Source organism: Gossypium arboreum, chromosome 7, assembly GCF_025698485.1.
Source record: "Gossypium arboreum isolate Shixiya-1 chromosome 7, ASM2569848v2, whole genome shotgun sequence".
Lineage (NCBI taxonomy): Eukaryota > Viridiplantae > Streptophyta > Magnoliopsida > Malvales > Malvaceae > Gossypium > Gossypium arboreum.
This window is the reverse complement of record NC_069076.1, coordinates 99,441,238-99,461,981: the sequence shown is the minus strand read 5'-3', so window position 1 is coordinate 99,461,981 and position 20,744 is coordinate 99,441,238. Positions and strand designations below refer to the sequence as shown.

General features: G+C 30.1%; 3 protein-coding genes across 3 annotated transcripts; 1 reads left to right on the top strand and 2 right to left on the bottom strand.

Annotated features, from left to right (window-relative positions):
- The first annotated feature begins 2,723 nt into the window (after window positions 1–2,723).
- LOC108481918 (glucuronoxylan 4-O-methyltransferase 1) lies at window positions 2,724–4,217 on the top strand. The gene has a single exon (XM_017785001.2). The coding sequence runs from the start codon at window positions 2,920–2,922 to the stop codon at window positions 3,925–3,927; it is 1,008 nt and encodes a 335-aa protein (XP_017640490.1). The 5' UTR covers window positions 2,724–2,919; the 3' UTR covers window positions 3,928–4,217.
- Window positions 4,218–4,882: 665 nt separating this feature from the next.
- Window positions 4,883–11,145, bottom strand: LOC108450746 (TITAN-like protein). The gene is made up of 7 exons (XM_017748537.2): window positions 10,698–11,145; window positions 9,910–10,036; window positions 9,529–9,835; window positions 9,309–9,382; window positions 8,706–8,760; window positions 8,097–8,521; window positions 4,883–7,653 (listed from the first exon to the last, which is right to left on the bottom strand). Exons 1-7 carry the CDS (start codon window positions 11,042–11,044, stop codon window positions 7,633–7,635), a joined length of 1,356 nt encoding a protein of 451 aa, XP_017604026.1. The 5' UTR covers window positions 11,045–11,145; the 3' UTR covers window positions 4,883–7,632.
- An 8,834-nt stretch (window positions 11,146–19,979) lies between these two features.
- Window positions 19,980–20,744, bottom strand: LOC108486156 (zinc finger protein SHOOT GRAVITROPISM 5). Its single transcript, XM_017790023.2, has one exon. The coding sequence runs from the start codon at window positions 20,722–20,724 to the stop codon at window positions 20,254–20,256; it is 471 nt and encodes a 156-aa protein (XP_017645512.1). The 5' UTR covers window positions 20,725–20,744; the 3' UTR covers window positions 19,980–20,253.

Below are 20,744 nucleotides of genomic sequence, written 5' to 3'. Positions count from 1 at the left end.
TTTCAACAATATATTAAGAATATTATTTGAAATTTAAAATTCAAAATTATTATTGTTAAAATTTATTACTAAAATGAAATTATAATATTAAATAATTTATTAATTATATTATCAAATATAAATAATCAAATATGTATGTCTAGTAATATTGAATAGTATAATATTTTATTTTAATATTTTAAAATATATTTTAAAATTAAAATTAAAATTTTATTATTATAATAATATTAAACTTGATTTAAGTTAATTTTATATAAAAATAAAATTACAAAAAATGAGCCCTTTTCTATAACGCTTTTAAAAGAATAAATCAATTTATAAGGAAAAGAACTTATTTATTATTGACTTATAAGTTATTTTTCGTTGGTCAACCTATTTTCCATGAAACAAATATAGGAAAATGTAGAAAATATTTCTTGTGAATTATTTTATGTGAAACAAATGCAGCCTTAATATATAGTATAGATATATGTTATATGAAAATTTCAAAAAAAGAAAAAGAGTAATAAACTCAAAACAATATACTAAAATAGTCCAGAGCTAATACGTACCAATATTAGAACAAAAACAACCTTCGATCACAAGACAAACCGAGGCTGGTCGGGTCTTCAAGCCACCGAAAGGTTCGAGCCACGATACGACACCTGGACCATGACGGGAGCTCCAACGAAAATACTTCCTGTAGAGCCCAAATTTTGCCCGGGCCCAACAAACAGAGCCCAAAACACCAAATAAATTAATAGTCCAATTAACACCCCATTAAACCACCCTATTAAATCACTCCACTAACTTCATCACCCCACTTGCCTGCAAAAAGAAAGAGGCAATCAGTTGTAAATTTTGGTTATAAAAGCCATTCAAAACTATTGTAAATGGGGTTCGGTTTTTTTTTTTGGAGAAAAAAGGAGAAAGATTCGAATAGAGACTTTCAATACAAGAAATACACGAGATTAATCAAAAATCAATGCAAAAAAGGTGTTTTTTCGTCTATTCTTGTCTATTTTGTTTATTTTATATACGAAAGTAAAAATAAAGGGAAAGATGCTTACCCATTTTGAAATTGCCGAAAAAAGAGTTTTTTTGAGGTCCAGCCGCCGTGTACGGTGGCATCGATAGCACCGCGTGGAGGTCCGATGACCGAAACAAGGCCAGACCGATGATTTAGAAGGGAAGGGGAGAGTGTTATTTTTATTTTTTTATTACTTTTACTATTATCTTATATAATATTACTGTTTTCTTTTATTATTAGTAGTATAGTAGTAACATAATAGTGTTTTTATTATTTTATTATTATTTTAAAACATTTTACTTAATATTTTTTGTTATTCAGCCTACTTTAGATTTTTAATTAAATTTTTATTAGTATTTTTGTTATTTCATTTACTATCCTTTTATTATTTTGTTTAGTTCATTTTTATTTTTTGACCCTCATTATTGTTATTCCGTTATATATATATGTATATTTATTTATTTATTTATTTTAATACTTTTGCATGTTATATATTACATCATTTTTTGTATTTACTTACTTACTTATTATCATTATCCTTAATTTTAGAAATTTTTATGATCATCTTATTATTCATTTACCTAATCCTTTTAAGCTCTAGATTACTTATTATTTATATTAATATTATCATTATCTTAGATTACTTATTATTATTATTATTATTATTATTATTATTATTATTATTATTATTATTTAGGCTATTTTACATAGTATCTATTTATTGGTTTATTTCAGGTTCTATTATTCTTTTGTTTTTTTTTAGTTTTTACCTATTATTTTTTCCTTTTATAGATTCTTTGTTTTATTTCTTTATTTCATTTTATTTTCATCATTGTTTTTACCATTCGCATTACGCATTTGTTATTCTGGTATGTATTTTAGTACCATAAATTTTTTTCATCAAATTGCATTACATTAACCTTCACCCGATTCATGGAATTTTGTTTTAAAATAAAGGCAATATTCCGTATTTAGAAATTTGAGAAATTGTGCCCTAACGTACTGGGTTTCGGTTCTTCGTTTGATCTAAATAATCGAATACCCTTTTGAAATTGAAACACATGCATTTCAAATTAAAAACTTATTCTCGAGAATTCGAGATGTTGTGTCCTAACTTACTGGACGTGACATTTTGTTGTCTCGAGGTAAGAATTTCTAAGAAACAAAAGACAATCTTATTCTCAAAGGTTTCAAATGTCGTGTCCTAACTCACTGGGTGTGACATTTTATTTCTTCGAAATAAGAAGTCTTAGCATCATCCAATTCGATTTATTCAAGTTTTCTTTTAAATAAAAAGGATCGTATTTTAAAATCTTTTCAAATTTTCGACATTAAGACATAAGTTAATCAATTAGGTACCAATTTTGGGCATTACGAGAGTACTAATCCGACTCCCGAATCTGTTTTCTTGAATTTCGTAGGCTAAAATCGATGTTTTAATAAAACAAAATGTTTTATAAGGTGATCCGATCACACCTAAACAAAAAGTATTGGTGGCGACTCTATTTTTCATTTTAAAGTCGATTCCTATTTTCAAAATAAAAATGGTTTCGACACTTCCGATAAACAGAAAAGCTTTACAGTTTGGCATACTATACGCAACTGTAGCAAATGGGTAAAAAGAGAAATGGAAGAAAGTGATTAAGTAACAAACTATATACCTAACAGGCCTAAAACAATTAAATACATTAAACAATGGCCTAAACGCGTCTGTCCTCGAGTCAATTCATGCAAATTGATATAAATGGCCATATCTTAATGCTTCTTATTTTATATTGATTGTAGCTTTAATGGGGAAAACCGCTGATACTAGTTGACTTGAAACCAAAGCAAAAAAACCATTGTCTTCTTCCTGATCGATAACATAATAACAACCCCAAATTTTATAATTACCTTGGGAGGAGGATGCTATGGTAGTGGCTGTAAGGTGGTCGAAAAGGAAGAAAATGCCTCCCGAAGAATCACAGTCTCGTGCGCTTCCGGTTATTCCTTCCGTTCAGTTTTCTAGTACTGTGGCATCAGGTACCGGCCCGAAATTGGATGGAGCCGCTAGAAGGATGAAATTTCGGGGAAAGAAATTACTTCCGGTGCTTGTTTTCATCTTGTCGTCCCTTTCCATTCTCAGATTACTTAAAATCGCAATTACTACTACTACTTCACATTCTTCACCTCGAGCTGCTGCGTTGTCATCATCCATTCAACAAGAATGTTCATCTTCTGAATGCAGTGAGGTTCAATCGAATGCACCAGGGGTCGAGTCTGGTCCACGTAAAACCGTCGCCAATTCAGCCTTTCTCATCCCTAAGGAATTCGTTTTTCTTTCAAATCTCATTACCAACATAGCACCTTGCAATCTCCTTGTTTTCGGTCTTCAAACGCAGTACCTCAACCTATCATCTATAAACGCAGGAGGCATCACTGTTTTTCTCGAAGACGACCCTTACAAGATAAGCCTAAACAAAGCGGATTCTAATGGGACTCGGGTTTATAAAGTTAAGTACCAGGTACCAGCTAAGAAGGCATACAAGCTGCTCAAGCATGCCAGGGAAAACCCTGTTTGTGCACCGAGTACAAGTCTGCTCCAGCAATCAAGTTGCAAATTGGCATTGAGAAATTTACCACAAGAAGTATATCAGCTTAAATGGGATGTCGTGGTGGTGGATGGACCTACTGGGGACGCACCGGAAGCACCAGGCAGGATGTCAACCATCTACACTGCTAGCATATTAGCAAGGTCTGGGAAGACGACCGATGTTGTAGTACACGACGTTCATCGGATGATTGAAAAATGGTTTTCTTGGGAATTCCTCTGCGAAGAGAACTTGGTTTCAGCTAAAGGAAGATTCTGGAACTTTCGGATCTCCAATCAATCGAATGATACAAGGTTTTGCTCTTCTGAGACGGTTCGGATAGAGTAATAGCCTTCTTTTTATATCTAACCAAAATCAGAGTGCCACATGAGTGTCATCTATGAATAACATAATTATCCCTCCGCATAGCTAACAGTGGAATTCAGACGAATTGGATGTTGTCCATCCGTGTAAATGAAGAACAATAGACACACTCCGTCAGTCAGAATTGAAGGGTGTTTGCCCTGCTCCATTTTCTCTTTCATGTGTGTAAATTTAGATAAAAAGGAAAGAATATTGTATTATTGTCGAAAGCCGTAAAAAAAATAATAAAAAAAGAACTCACTCAAATAAATAAAGTTTTATAGTTGAATTCATAGAGACGAATAATAATTTTTCCTTCAATTAAAATAAATAAATAAAATAAAAGGTGTTTTATTTCTAAAAAACTTAAAATTAAAACTAAAAATGGAAAGAAACTAAATTGAAAACTTACAAAGAAAACAATAAATAAAATTTGAAAAAATTAATTAGATGGAACTTTAGTTTAAGCAAAATCTACGTTTGATTCGAGGGTTTGATAACTAATAAAAGATGATTTTCTATACTTTTAAATAAATTAATTATAGTTACCGATGATTACTTACTAAGCTAATCACTTCTTACCTTTTCTTCTTGATAATCAAGACAGTCGTCATTAATAACTTACTTTATTGGCAAATAACCTTATAATAATCTTTAGGATTTAATTTATCAATAACATTAAAGAAGCTCAATTCTAACCAACAAACAGACAATCAAAATTTATTTAAATTAAATCGCATTTCCACACTACCTGATCTTAAAATACAATATGAAAAATTACGCAATTTATCACAAATATTAAAAATCAATCAATCGACTAAATCTCTAACTGACAAGGTAACTATTCTAAGCTATCAAATGCCTATCAAATATTTAACAAACCTGAATAATTGTAATTCACCAAAAAAAAACATGCAAATGCTAAACAACGAATAAAAAATTTAGAAACAATTCAAGCTCACAAACTTTATACAATCAAACTTCAAAATTTACTTTACAAGCCATAAAATAAGAAAAACACTAAAAACAATAAAGCTACAAGAAGTTCCTCTTCTCTCTTGTCTAAAAGATATTATTTATAAAGTTTATTTGACTTAAAATTAGGGCTCCAATACTTTCTTGAAAAAGACAAAAATGACATTATTTTAGTCACCTTGTTTCCAGACTCTTGCACATACCTCAAATAATGTGAACATTGCGAATTTAGAAGGTTGAAACAAAGGCAACTTGAACTAACGACGCTAAAGTTGTAGATTTTGTCGAAGTCTCACATTTTTTCTAGGTTCGACATGCCAAGAGCACTTACTAGTGACTGAGGTACGCATTTTTTGCAGTAAAGTGATGGAGGCTTTAACCAAAAAATTTGACTACGGCATATCATCCACAAACAAACAGGCAAGCAGAAGTCTCCAACAAGGAAATCAAAACTATTCTCAAAAGAGCAATCAATCCAAATAAGAAAAAGGCTATAAAACTCATATATGTATGTTCCCTTACCGGCTAATATTTGGCAAACCATGTAACCTTCCTATTTAGCTAAAACACAAGGCATATTGGGTCATCAAGAATTGTAACATGAGGATGGGAGACTGCAATTGCAAGAGTTAGATGAAACTTGAAACGACGTCTCCAAGAATTCATATGGACAAAACCAAAGCCTTCCACGACCAAAAGGTTTCCAAAAAAGACTGGACAGAAAGTTTTACTTTTGTGGTTTCTAATGTCTCTCCTTATGATGCAGCGAACATTAAAGCTCCAAATAAAACCAAAATTTTCAAGGTTTAAAACCTTTGTATGGAAGTTTTGAGAAACACAATGTTGAGACCATTGATCTTAAAATCCTAACCTACAAGTCTTGATAGGAGCATTCCGTCTAGCCAAAGACATTAAAGAAAAGCACCTATGGAGAGAACTTCAGATTTTATTTTCGTTTTTTGCTTCGTTTCCATTTCAATATTTCTCTTTCATTTCACTTCGATTTTATTTATCTTTATTTCCTTTCTACTTTATTTTTATATTTTTATTTTTCGACTAGAGTTGAGGAACAACCGTTGACATCGATTTAAGGACAAACAATCAAAAAAATGGAAGTTCAACAAGACCCTGACACCAGGAGAGCCGTGCCCCAACTCTAGTCGAAAAATAAAATAAAAATAAATTAAAAAGGAAATAAAAAATAAAATCAACAATAATAAATAAATATATAGAAGGGAAAAAGGAAATGAAAACAAAGCGAAAAACAAAAATAAAACTCGGAGTTGCCTCTCCGTAAGTGATTTTCTTTAACGTCTTTGGCCAGACAAAATACCCCCATCAAGTCCCATAGATAGGGATTTCAAGATTAGCTGTCTCAACATCATGTTCCTGAAAACCTTCATAGAAAGGTCTTAAACAATGACCATTAACCTTGTAGATTTTGGTCTTGTTTGGAGCTTTTATGTCCACTGCACCATGAGAGACATTAGTAACTATAAAAGGTCCTTCCCATTGAGAACACAATTTACCAGTAAATAATTTTAAACGATAATTATGAAGTAAAACTTTTTGTCTAACCGAGAAATCTTTCCTGAAAACCTATGATCATGGAAGGCTTTTGTTTTATCCTTATAAATTCTCGAATTCTCATAGGCGTCATTTTGAATTTCTTCTAGATCTTGCAATTGCAGTTTCCAATGTTTACTCGCCTCATCCATCCTCATGTTACAATGCTTGATGACTCAATATGCCCTGTGTTCTAGTTCAACAAGAAGGTGACATGGGTTGCCAAATATGAGCTGATAAGGTGACATACTTATAGGAGTTCTATAAACCATCTGGTAAGCCCATAATGCATCAATGAGCCGCAAACTACAGTCTTGATGATTTGGATAGACCGTTTTCTCGAGAATAGTTTTGATTTCCTTGTTAGAGACTTCTGCTTGCCCGTTTGTTTGTGGATGATATGCGGTGGCTAGGGCTCCAGATTTGGTGCCGCGACTCCAGATCTAGGGCTGAGGCTCCACAGTTTTGAGCTGCAGCCCACTTTTCCTTTTAATTCTTCGTGTTTTGCTCATTCGTTTCACTTCCATGGGTCCTCAAACTTGCATCCCAAGTTCATATGCACCTAATTAGAGTCATGAAACACCAAATTAATTAATAATACTAAATCATATAAGATTAGATAACAATGCTAATATATGCAAATGTGACACTAAACATGCAAATGAAGCTAAAACATGATATTTTACTTGAGAAGCAATGAAAAGCAATAAGGATCCAAAATATATGAATTATGGGTACTTATCAATTACATGACACTTGGTAAGGTTTTGCCAATTATGTATAATCTGGGTGCCAAAGCTCGCAACCCATTGTTCCAATTCAAAACAGCACATCTAGTTGCTTCAGAAACACAGATATACATACATTTGTGAGACAGGTAAAAGAGTAGGGGACATGGAAAATTATTTATTATGCTGTAAAGTATACACTATTTTCAGAGTTGTGATAAGAATACAATGATGGAATAACTACAGTTGCTAAATATCTTAGGGTGAAATCACCATGAGTCCATGAGCTACTCTTCTCTTTCCTAAGTTTCGCATTGTGAAACTTTCAATTCACCATAGAGGAGTAAAACAAAAGAATACTTCTTGATTATTCAACCGTAAGCTTCCTGCAGTTGTCTTTCCTTTGTGCAATTACTAGTCATCATTCACCAATATCTTTTCGCTGCCAAAAGGGGAAAAGGTAAACAGCGTAAATTTAGAACCAATATAATACATAATGAAATCATAATTAATGCCATTAAACACCAGAGCTAGTTAGTTGCATCTATCCTTTTAACAAGAAGAAAGTTTCTTCCTAGCAAATACTCAAACTAAAGTCAATCATCAAGATGCAGTTAATAGTTGCAATTCTAAGCAACCTAATGACATTCTACAAACAGACCCTTTTGTTGCTGACAAGATAACTCAGAGACCACTTTGGCTGACTTTTTTTTTGCCATAAGTTCTGCACTTTTATAAATAATGCATGTTATTTTACCCTGATGAAAATCAAACAAACTGATGGCTCAAGTGAGAACGCAGAATAGAGCACATTTCATAATCACATTTCTATCTATTGAGACACTAGCCTTGAGAATGACATGGTATATGAAGATGTGTGCTTACCATTCGTTTACTGATGTAAGGCTGTATCTTAACTGGCATCTCAGAATGGCTTTCAACCTTGAGGAACTTATGTTTTTCAATATCAAATTCTTTTCTAGATTCCTTTCTGCTACCTGACTGCCAAACTCTACCAAAATTAGGAAGCCAGTTAGCATCACAATCACTCTCAACAATCTCCCCTCTCTTCTCTTTCTCCAGCTCCATCTTTCTCTTTTCAGCCCAAGCAGCCCCAACCCTTTTTGGGTTCAACTTATGGGATTTCTGTGACTTGTTTGATGAAATAAAACTCCTTAAAGCTGGCTTTACTTGATTGTTTAGCAAAGTCTGATCAGCAGCTTCAAGCCAAGGAGGGAGTGCTCCAGAATGCACATTTCCTCCAGCATCTATGGTTGAAATGGAAGACACTTGAGTTAAGCTCTGCAATCCTGAAAAAAAGAGATTGTCATAAGATAATGAATAAAAACTTGTTCCTTGGAGCATCCCTCCACTTTGCAACCAGAAAACCTTTAACCTAGTTTTAGTAGCATATTAACCATTTACTTTTTAGTTTTTACACTGATTTGGAATGGAAATAGAATTATATGAAACCAAAATGTAATTACACAATACCCTGGGAACTGCTTTCTCTGCTCACCATACTTGCATTCTGATACACTTGGCAACCCTGAATGAGAATAATTTGCAAAAAATATAATTAAATATCATGCAAGAGGAAACTACTTCGTGGAGACACAAAACTCAAAACAAACAATAAGGTGCCCCATAGACGGGCTTCTTGTACATTAGGCATGCAGTATTTTATTCAAAGTTCAAAACCATAAGATAATTAGCTTCACTGAAAATTTTAAATAGTAAAGACCCAGTACGGAGAAGCATGCATTCAAACACATTATTGAATGTATTGCAAAAGACTATGATACACAAGACCTACGCATGTTTTAAAAATTGAGGCAATTGATTCTCTTGTAAATAAATATTGAAGACAGCATAATCACAAATAAAATTAGTATTGAGGTTTATCTTTCTAAAAAAAACACACACACAAAGTGGTTAAGAAAACCATTCCGTTTCTTACTTTCCTATAAAACCTCTATTCAAACAACAACAAACAAAAAAGAAAGAACTTCTAAGATGGCACAGTCACATAACAATTTCTAGGGAACAATTAAATAAGATCAGCTGCAAGGTAAAAGTGTGGGAGAATAAACTTACGCCAACATCACTGAGGTAAGCATTTCCTGAGCATATTCCATTGTAAAGAAGATTTTGTTGGCCACTGCTATTAGCTGGAAAATCCCAGCACAACGCAGACAAACAAAACTAATAAGACAGTTTATTCTGTTTTTATACAAGAAACTTTCACTGAAATATCAACAAAATAACTAAAACTAGATTGAATGAGAAAATATATCAAATAACCAGATATTGATACCTTTCAAATCATTCGAGTTCAACAAACTTGTATTCGAAAAGTTGGCCTCATGAAAATTTGAACCAAAGTGCGAAACTTCAGGGAATCTTGAATTAGATATCTGATACTCATTTGTATTGTATTGTAAAGGCAAAACAACATTAGAATAACTTGGTTTGACACTGTTAAGAGTATTTTGTCCAAGATTATTAATTTTTTCAATGTTGACATTATAGTGGATATCATTTGAAGCTCCATATTTAAGTCCAGATCCTTCAGTAGGAGCAACCATTGCTTCAACCTTCAATGACTCACACTTCTTCTCCCACTGCAATGACCAAAAACGAAATCGTCACATGATTAACCTTCCAAGCTTTTGTTTGAACAAACTAACAGTCATACCTTAGTTAGATCAGTTTCCGATATCCTATATTTGTCCAGTTGGTCCATCTTACCACCATATTGCCAAAGAAAATGCTTCAAATTCTTCAGGTGATGCCCACCCGCCAAGTGATTAATAGCATTTTCACTGTTCAATGAACCAAAAACACTAAAGCTTGCTTACAAAAAGCACCATCACAATTAAATCACAAAAAAAAAGCAAATGAAAAGCAATGCGATCTTTTTTGAATTAATAAATTTGGTAATATGCCGCCAGTCCCTGTACTTGAAAAAATTTCACATTTAGTCTATATACTCAAAAAAGTAAAAAGAAAAAAAATCCTCCTACTTTTCCAATTTAAAAACCCTAGTGCAATGGTTGATATTGTTAGTATTCTTGGTTTAGATTTTCCATCCATGCAATCATACCAAACTCAAAATCATAATTATGATCTCAATAAGCACACTTGATAGTAAGCAAATTTTGACATAAAATACTAATAATGTCAGTGGTTGGATTAGATAAAGAACTTGTAAATCGAAACATAAGATCCAATGTTGTAACTTAAGTACATGAACTAAATATTAAACTTCGCCAAAATACAGAGACGGACAGCATATTTGAACCTAAATTTCACTCATTAAATCCAAACTTTTAATTTCCAATTTCCCTTGCGTTCTCTATGTAACTTGATCTTAAAATTGCTGTAAATCCCAAATTACTTGAACTAAGTTGAACCAAGCTTCATAATGATTCATTATATACAAAATTTTACAAAGCAATTCAGTTTTGTAATTAAAGGCCTTACCAAGCGAAAGAGCTATCGAGCTCGTCAACATCGGTATCGCAGAAGACACACCAAAACCGATTGCGATCCGCGTGCTCAGGTCGAAGAACTTTAGGGTTTCTCAAGAAGAAACGAACGTCATTGATCTTGTTTTGGAATCGAGATAGGAAAGAGGAGAGAGCGGTTTTGTGGTTAGGGAAATACTTGTGACGTGGCCCTTGGTTGTGGTTCAGCTTACAGACCTTGCAGAACTCAAATTCACACTTTTTATCCTTCTTCTTCTCCTCCTCTCTCTTTGTAACGTTGTGATTTTGGTTCGTAAAGCTCAATCTAGAGTTAGTGTTTGGTTTCACTGAATGATCCGCCATTGTTGTATGGAAACAACAATTGGTTAACTGATAATCCCTAATGCTAAAAGCGTTGCCACGATTTTGAGTAAGGAAAAAATTTGAACCGCCCTTTTTGAACTATTTAGTTAAAACGCACCGTTTAACCTTTGTAAGCTCAGTGTCATTGTTACCTTTGAAACCGAACAATTGATTAAATCTAATTCAATCAACCTAATTGTTATAATTGTTAAATCGATCTCAATTAAATAATTTATAAAACTTAATTTAATTGGTTCAATCATTAGTTTAATCGTATTTTATTTTGATTCAACTAATTCGTAAATTATCAAAATTTTTCTTTTATTCTAAATTAATATACTGATCAATTCACGTTTTAATCGGTTTAACCGTTCAATCTGATTCAATTTCAACAACCTTAATTCACTTAATTAAACAATTCACTTATAAAAATTTTGGTTGAGTTTAAACAAAAGTTTTTTTTTTTATTTTTATTTTAAATCAACTCAATTTTAATTCAAATAAAATATTTTTATTTAAATTTAAACATCAATGCCTAATTTTAGGCTTAAGAACGTAATGGTCTTAGCTCTCCACAATGTCCAATTCCTTGCTCTAAGTCCAAACATATTAGAGTCTAATTAAATGTATTGATTCAAGAGTTCGTAATAAGAGACCTTAAAGAAAGTTGTTTTAAAAGTTTAAACATTCAAAACTCTATTTTAAAGCATACTTGGCCCATGCAGGCTCAAAAGTTGAACCTAGTTAAAAATATATTGACTTTGGAATAGTTAAAGTATTGAAGTGAGCAGCCCAAACTCATACTCTCTTGAAGATTCGCTCATTTAGGTCACTTGAAAATTTAACTATTTTAATTTTTTATTTAATCTTTCAATGATGGAATTAGTAAATTTATTTTTATGCTTGAGTTAATTTGTTTTCTTGCAAATTTGGCCCATGGAGAATTTACATAAAGCTGACCAAATTCACTTACGACTAATATAGTGTGCTTGATGTAAAATATGAGTGTTATGTTAAAACTATATCAAGATGTTTGTTTGTTTAGAATTATGATTTATTATTATTATTGTTATCTTCTGTTTGCTACTAAGTAAAATGTCAATGTTATTTATGAATGTATAATCTTAATATTGCATGTAGTAATCATTTTCTTTTTCCTTTTTCTTTGTAATATGGGTTAGATCCATCATTTATTAAGCTTTTAAATGTGGAAACTTTTATAAAGAAAAACATATTTTAAATATATACTCAATTTAAAAGATAGCATTCATGCGAAAAATAGTTTCAATTAAATCAAGGGTATGTGTAATAATCTGATTTTCGTTGGTGTCAAAAAATTGGTTTAAGATTGAAATTTTTAAATTGAAAAATTTTAAAATTGCAAATCGGTTTTAAATTATTTGTCACATATAAAACAAATAATGGCATATAAACATGAAGAACAAATGGATTGCTATGTCAACAAAATTAATGTTTTAGTCAGCATTACTATTAAAAATTTAATTTCATTCTTTTTAAAAAAATTAATAGTTAAATTTAACTAAAAATCAAATTGATAAAAATATAAATATTAAAAATTAAATTTAATATTATTTAAATCCTAGATTTAATAGCATTAATCCAATTAATTTTTGGTGTCAATATACATCAATGGTATTATTTTCAATTGCGGATATGTCGGTTCAATCAACCAATATGATTTATATATATTTCATTCAAATGATAATATTCTTGACCATAATAAATTAAAGAAAATTATGTGACACCAAAGATTCTTCTAATAATAGCAGAATTGAAAATTTCCATTTTCAAATAAAGAATTTAACTTTATATTATAATCTATATCTATATACTAAAGGAATGTCCAAAGTACATTCCTCCTTACGACACATGGCTTACACCCATTAGCTCCTTTTGTTCATTTTCTAAAAACTGTTAATTTTCAATTTTGGTCTTTATAAGACGCATAAATTTGATATTTAATCCTTAAACTTTAATTTCTATCATAATTTGGTCTTTATATTTTTATAAATTTATTAATTAGTTGAAATAGTTAATATCGTTAGCTTTTCAATTAAAATATTACGTCGTTATATGTAATTTGGAAATGGATTTTTAAATCTATAAAGTTGAGAGATTGGATTCTTGAAAATAAAATTTCGAGGATTAAATTCTAAATGTACGAAGTGTAGAAATTTAGAGTCATGATTGTTTGAACCGGTTGGGATACCAGTCTGGAGAAAGGCATTAGACTGGTTAACCTGAAAACTGGTACGAGCTGGTAAAACTAAGCTGAAAATTTGAATCGTTTTTTTATTTTTTTAAATACTTTTATTTTAATATTTTTAATGATTTATTTAATCGAACCATGAAAACTAGTGGTTTGTCCAGTTCGACTATCATTTTGATTCTAAAAACTTTTCTTAGAATATGTTTGACCTTTAAATTTTTATTCTATATTTTAACACAACCAAAAAATTAACCCAACGTGAAGAATGAATGGACCATACTTGTTATTATTTTAAAGTCATAATTAGAAATAGGGTTGTGGGGGACATGGGAATTTTTTCTTTGTTATGATTAGTTTTAAGTCTTTCCATGCAGGTCCCCATCTTGTTTTGATATAAACCCTAAAATTCTCTCTACTTTGTATCCACTGATATGATATTAAACAATTTTTTTTTTTTTTGAGATAAATTTCAAAATTATACTTTATCTTTGATTCAATGTACAATATGATACATGAATTTTGATTTGGAGCAATTATACACAAAACTCTAATTATGGTTTAAATATATGCATGAAGCTTTAGTTTTGATTCAAATATACACATTTAAAAAATAAATATATCAAATTTTTTATATTAGATAAATATAATTATTTGAGTAAGCAATATATAACTATAAAATGATGTTATATTGATGATTGTGTTAACATCTCTGTGAATTGGATTAAATAAAATTTTATGTATAAAATCGCACAAAATTAAAATTATTGTATAAAATTAAACATTAAACTGAAGTTTATGTATAGTTCTGAAATTTATTCATTTATTTCTATTCTCTCTCCATTAAGCCCTGAATCCCTATACTCTTTCAAATTTTAAAATTTATCTCTACTTTTAATTTCGAGAATTCAGTCTCTTTATTTGTTTGATTATATTAAAGTCTAATTAATAATATTATTAATGAATTTCGATTAAATTTGAATACGTGACATTTTAATTATTCAAATTAAAAGTAAAGAACCAAATTTCAAAAGTTTAAACAGAACATAAACTATTAGCGTAATTAAACCAAGAAAAACTATGGTAAGGGTTCACTTTTGCTAATGTTTTCGAGTATAAGATACGATTACAAAACACTAAGTATATTTTTCTAAAACTCGAATAAAATCCGGCATCATAACCAGTAATACAATCATCTTTGAAAGCATGAAACTTTGGATATTCAAAAGCTAGAATGTTTAAAATGACACATATTCGAATATTCATGTTTGATATTAGTGTTCATCATGGTAAAAGTATTATGAAGGTCATTATATTAAGATTTAGATTGCATTTTATCCTCTTTACTAAAAATAAATAAATTAATTCCTATACATTAAATTAAAGAGTAAATCGCTCGTTTCTATTAAAAATTTCATCCATTTTACTATTAAAATTAAATTGGTATAGTTAATAGAATAACCAAACAATACACATGACGTGTAACGATATCTCAAGCTAACATATAAAATCAATTTTAATAATAATAATAATAGATATAATTTTCAATAAAAAGACTAATTTATTTTTAATTTAACATATAATAATAATTTATTACAAAATATGAAAACTCCTAATTTGATAAACCAATAAATTGATGAATCTCTTTGTTTATAGTTGATATTTAACAAAGATTAAGCAGAAATCTGCATCAAATCACTATAATTTATGATGGAAGAACAGGAGAGATAAAAAAAACAGTATCAAATGATGATAGTTAGTGGACAAATGTGAAAAGACAAATGTTAAGGTTTTGTCATGATGACAAGTTTGATTGTTTTGGGTAGGGATGACCCTACATCCTTTATACTGCACCTTCAACTTTATGGTTAAGACATTGATATGTGGTTGTTTTGCAATTCTATGATTGTAACCAAATAAGCAATACAAGACAAATGAACCTGTATTGCAAGTGGTCTTATGTCAGCCCATGGTCTCCCATCCATATGATTGTTCTCTTTCTCTTTCTTTTTTATATGATATAATCCAATCAAACTTCAATTTACAACTCATTTTCCCCTTCTTACCACTTTCTTATTCACTCCTTAATTTGCTCCATTGCCCTTTGAAATCCCATCACTAGAAAATTGTATGTGGATGAGTTGATTCGGTTGGATTCAGTTTGATTTAGTTATAAATAATTATTAATAATAACTTTGTTAAACCAATTCAACTTAAAATTATCCGTTAATTAAATTGATTTGATTCAATTTTTATTTGTCCCTCTCTCTTTATAAATGTAGAAGTTATATAGATTTTTTTTTTTTCATGTTCTAGTTTCTTATTACTAAATCTATGCTGCTCGAATTCAAGTGTGAGTATCGACATTATATTGTTTTTTTGAGTTTTCCATGTGTTTGGAATCCTTTGTAAGACCACATCTTTATACCTATATGCTTCGAACACATATGTTAAACGCATGGGCGAATTCAAGGGTAGGTAGGCAAAGGCCTTGGTGCCTCAAAAATGAAAGTTTGCCTTTTAGTTACTTTGTAAATGTTAAAATTAGAAATTAATATACGGTAAAATTATATTTTGAACCAAAAAATTATAAATTCATATATGATAAAATTACATTTTAACCTCTCAATAAATTATAATTTAATTCTGACCCCTTAACAAATTTTAAGCTTTGACCTTAATTGAACATAGATACTTCGAATAAAAATAAAGAGTCAAAGTTATGTAGGTTTCAAGCTATGTTACTTGGAGTTAAGTACAAGAATATGACAATCGAAGGATCATATTTTTATACTCATATCTAAAAATGCATCATATACGAGAGATGAACACAAATACTTTTAAAAAAAATGAGAAATCAGAGCAATATAGACTTAAACAACCAAAAAATCACTTTTGAGATTGCATTTGTGATCAAAGTTGCTTTTAGTGGCAAAAGAAAAAAAGGGAAGCTAAATTGCTTTTAGATCATAAATTAGGTTAAGTGGCATGGAAGATTCTTGCAACCAAAAAAAGAACTCAAAACTAATAATTAAATTAATCATTTAGGGTAGTTTTCTTTCTTCATGTATATATAATTTTCCTATCTCTTTGAAAAGAAAGAAAAGAAAATGTACTTTTCATGAGGGTCTAATTTTGAAACTCTAATGGTCCTTTGCCCCCACTAGTTTATGTCTGTAACACTGTTGATAGTCTTTTGAAACTCATCAAAGAAATCAAATCAATGCATTAAATTATTGAACACTGTTTTCCTTTTCTTTTTTCTTTATAATTTGGTTATATGAGAGTAATGTTTGGAGGTGGCTGACAAGAAACCAGCTAACTCCATTTTCACTGATATTAGGGTAAATTACAAATTTAGTCATTTATGTATGATTTAGATTACATTTTGGTTATTGAATTTTAAAAAGTTACGATATAGTCACTAATGTTATCAATTTGTTACATTCTAGTCACTGAACCGTTAATTATAATTACCAGTGCAACAACAAGCAAATGTGGCACGTTATATCATCATTAAAAAAAAAATCTTAAGTCAAATTGTAGAACTGATCCCTATTTTTTTCTTTTTGAGCATTTTAATCAGGGGCAAAGTAAAAAAAAAAATTGCTTTTAGGGGATTAGAAATGAATCATAAATTTGGGGAGGGGCAAAGTGTAAATTTACCATTAAATAACTTGTAATTTCTTACATTTTGAAGAGGCTACAAAGCAAATTCATCACTTCGATCCACGCCTCTAATTTTAAATAGAACACGTAACAGTGTTAACTATTTGTATCTACGATAGCATTATAATATAGGGACCAAATTATATCAAATTAAAGAATATGAACTAAATTTTAAAATTAAACATAGTAAAAAGGACCAAAACTATAAATTGACAAGAAAATGTCTGGTCAATTGTGTTGGGATCTCAGTTCCAGACATGAGTAGTGGGTGTTTGGTTTCTTTGAAGAGCAAAAAAGTTGAAAGAAGTTGAATATACAAATGGCATACAGGCTATTCTGTCTTCTTGTTGATGAAATTTACCTAAACTTTTTGTTCCCATTCATTTGCCTTTCTATCTATATCAAGTTTCTGAAAATTGACCTCTTTAATGCCAGCTTTGACTCATCAATATGCAAAATCTTGTGTACCCAATTTGTATACACTATCTTAAAAGTTTGATTAAATTACAGTATTCTAATTTATTTTCATTTTTAATTATCTAATTATAAAAAGTTATAAAATGATCATTCAATTATTTAATATGGTCTTTTTTTTGTCACCCAACTATCTTAAGTTATTTAGTGTATCCATTTTTACATTATTCAGTAGGTGACTAAAAGAGACAAAATTGAAAAGTTTGGTAACCATTTGTAAATTTTCATAGTAGGGTGACCAAAAAAAAAATACTAATAATTAGATGATTTGTAACTTTTTATAATTAAGTGACAAAAAAATTCTTAGTTAGGTGACATCTACTATAATATAAAGAGTTATGCAAGTTTTGTTAGCACAATGGCAGGTGCCTCGCATTTTTGTTATCAATGTTCCTATATGTTGCTTGAGTAGGTATCGGATACGAGTATTTTTTTATATTTGTATGTTATTTATAAAAAGGTTTTTTTTTTCATATATTTCACCAATATTCAAGTAAATGTCAAACATGAATATGAGTATACAGGGTAGAGTCAAGGGAAGCTGGCAGGAGTCCCAATCCCTCCTAAAGTGGAAAATTTCCTTTTAGTCTATTTATAGTTTATAAAATTTTAAATTAGTAACAGTAAAATTATATTATCATAGATCATTAAAATGATTAAATTATATTTTTACTATCATAGAAGTGTACAACTTAATTCCAATCTCCTAAAAATATTGAATTCACAATAATATTAAATATGAATATTAATATATTTAGAGGATTATACTTTACACATATTTTATTATGCAATAAAAATATTAAACATGATTATTTTAAAAAACCTTAATTTTTTTTGTACTAAAATCGACTCTCTTAACAAACCCTTACATTTTTGTTATCAATGATCACATATGTTGCTGGAATAAGAATTAGATATAAGTAGGGTAAAATATGCTACTGGTTTTGTATTTTTTAACTTAGAATTTAGTTTTATATTTTTACTTTTAGTAATTTAATCCTTCTGTTTTTTAAAAATTTTAAATTTTAGGTTCAATTGTTAATATTGTAATTTTTTTGTTACATTTGTTGATGTGATTTTTTAAATAAAAAATATTCACTTAGTAATAACATAATTAAGAAACTGACATTTTAATAAACTTGAATTTAACAAAATAATTTTAACAGTGTTAACAGTTGAACTTGTATTTTGAAATATAAAAATACAATGACTAAATTTCAAATTAAAAAATACAAAAACTTATAACATATTTTACCCATATAAATATTATCTGAATATACTTGAGTTTTTCGTATATTTAAAATATTAATTATTATAACCCTAAACCATATGATCATAACCAAAAAAAAATGCACCTACAGAGAAGTCAGAGTTTGATCTTATAATAAAAAATACATAAATTTTAGGATTTTCAGCTTTTACACATTTAGTAGTGGGAATAGCATCAGTGTAAACACATGATCCAATCTTACAAAATTATAGCAGATAAGATATGCCCTGCCTGTCTGTTGATTTTGATATCAGTAGTAACTTTTTTGCAACTTTCAAAAGTTAAAACTTGCTTATTCACATATATATATATATATATATATATATATCTGACATGTATGTGCAATTGTGCTATAAAAAGTGTGTTAGCAATTAGGACAATAATGTATATCATCACCAACAAAAATATTAGGACAATAATGCAACACTGTCTCTGCGTTTGATTAATTGATTCCATATTAAGCTATGCAAGTCTATTGATTCCTTACTGGGCTATGCAAGCCTACCATGATAGCAAAGCTAAAGAAACTAAACTTCATCTTAAGATCATGTATATGATCTCATGATTAGATAGTTAAAGCAAAACCCATTGCTGGAATCTGGTAAAATTATGAAAGTTTTTGTGTTAAAAGTAAGATTGTATTTTGCTTTATTTACTCAAAAAATTAGATTAAAGAGCAAATTGATCTTTTCTGTAAAAATTTTCATCCAATTCTATTGTTAAAAATTGAGGTTACTAACAGCATAACCAAACAGTTACACGTGATGTGTCACATGTACCTCATGCTAAAGTAATTGACCAGTTTTTAACCGTAAAATGGATGAAATTTTTAATAGAATGACCAATTTAATCTTTGATTTAATGAAACCAATTTTTTTATTAGAGAAAACAAAATGTAACCCGACTACTAATACAAAAACATTTATGAAATTTTTACCCTATATACATAATTAGATATTTCAAGCAAATCCCATTTGTTGGAATCTCATAAACATTGATATATAGAATGCAAGCAAAACCTATTTCTAATCAACAAATCATCTGTTTAAACTTTGATTTGTTCTTCACATAATCGAGTAGTAAAGAGTTGTATATTTTTAAAAGTATCAGCAGTGAAAAAGAACAACACTAATAGAGATCACGTCTAATCTGATTTCACCCGGATCAAAGATGAAAAGAAAGTAAAGTGAAAGAAACCAAGTTCATCTAAGGAACTTCATGATATATGCATACATGTATGTATGTATGTATGGATGGATGGATGTATGACAATTAGAATGAAAGGCAAAAACCCATTGCAGAAACTCAAATTTCTCATTAAATGAATTGAAAAATACACACTGCATATATATATCGTTCTGATCATCATTTTATTTATTGTGTTGTTTTTTTGCTTAAATCCAATGCCCCCAAAGTTTCAAACCCTTTTAAAGAACAACTCAACCAGCCATGGAAAATATATTTAAAAAGAAAAAAAAAAAAACTCAGCTATCTTTGAATTAAACAACAAGGGTTTGATTTTTCTTTTTTTGATATTATAAAATTCAAAAATTAAAAATTAATTTTTTTTCAAGGCCTAAACCTTTGCCTGCAAGATTGACAAGTGATCTCCATGCACGTAGAATCTATCTGTTTCGTTGCTCTTTCTTTCATCCTCTCAGCTTTCTCCACTTCTTCTCTTGCTCTTTGCCACATATGTCTCGCCCGAGCGAACTCGGACTGAGCCAACTCCATCTCCCGTTTCGTTAACTCCCTAACTCGTTCCGCGTAAGCCTTTTCGATAGCCGCCAACCGGATTTGCTCCGCCGCTTGCCATTTCAACGACTCAACGCTGACACAATTCGATGGTTGTTGGATTGGGGTTAAACTGATCGATAGTTGTAAGTCGAGTGAAGGGCCTCCGTATTGATGATCACCACCACCACCCATCGCCGTCGTGGCCGCCGCCGTGGATCGACGAGATGGAATCTGGGTTGGTGAAGAAATGGGGATTGGAGTTGGGAGAAGCTGAAGTTCCTTTTGATCATCATCATCTTCCATAGCTGTAAAAAAGGAGAGTT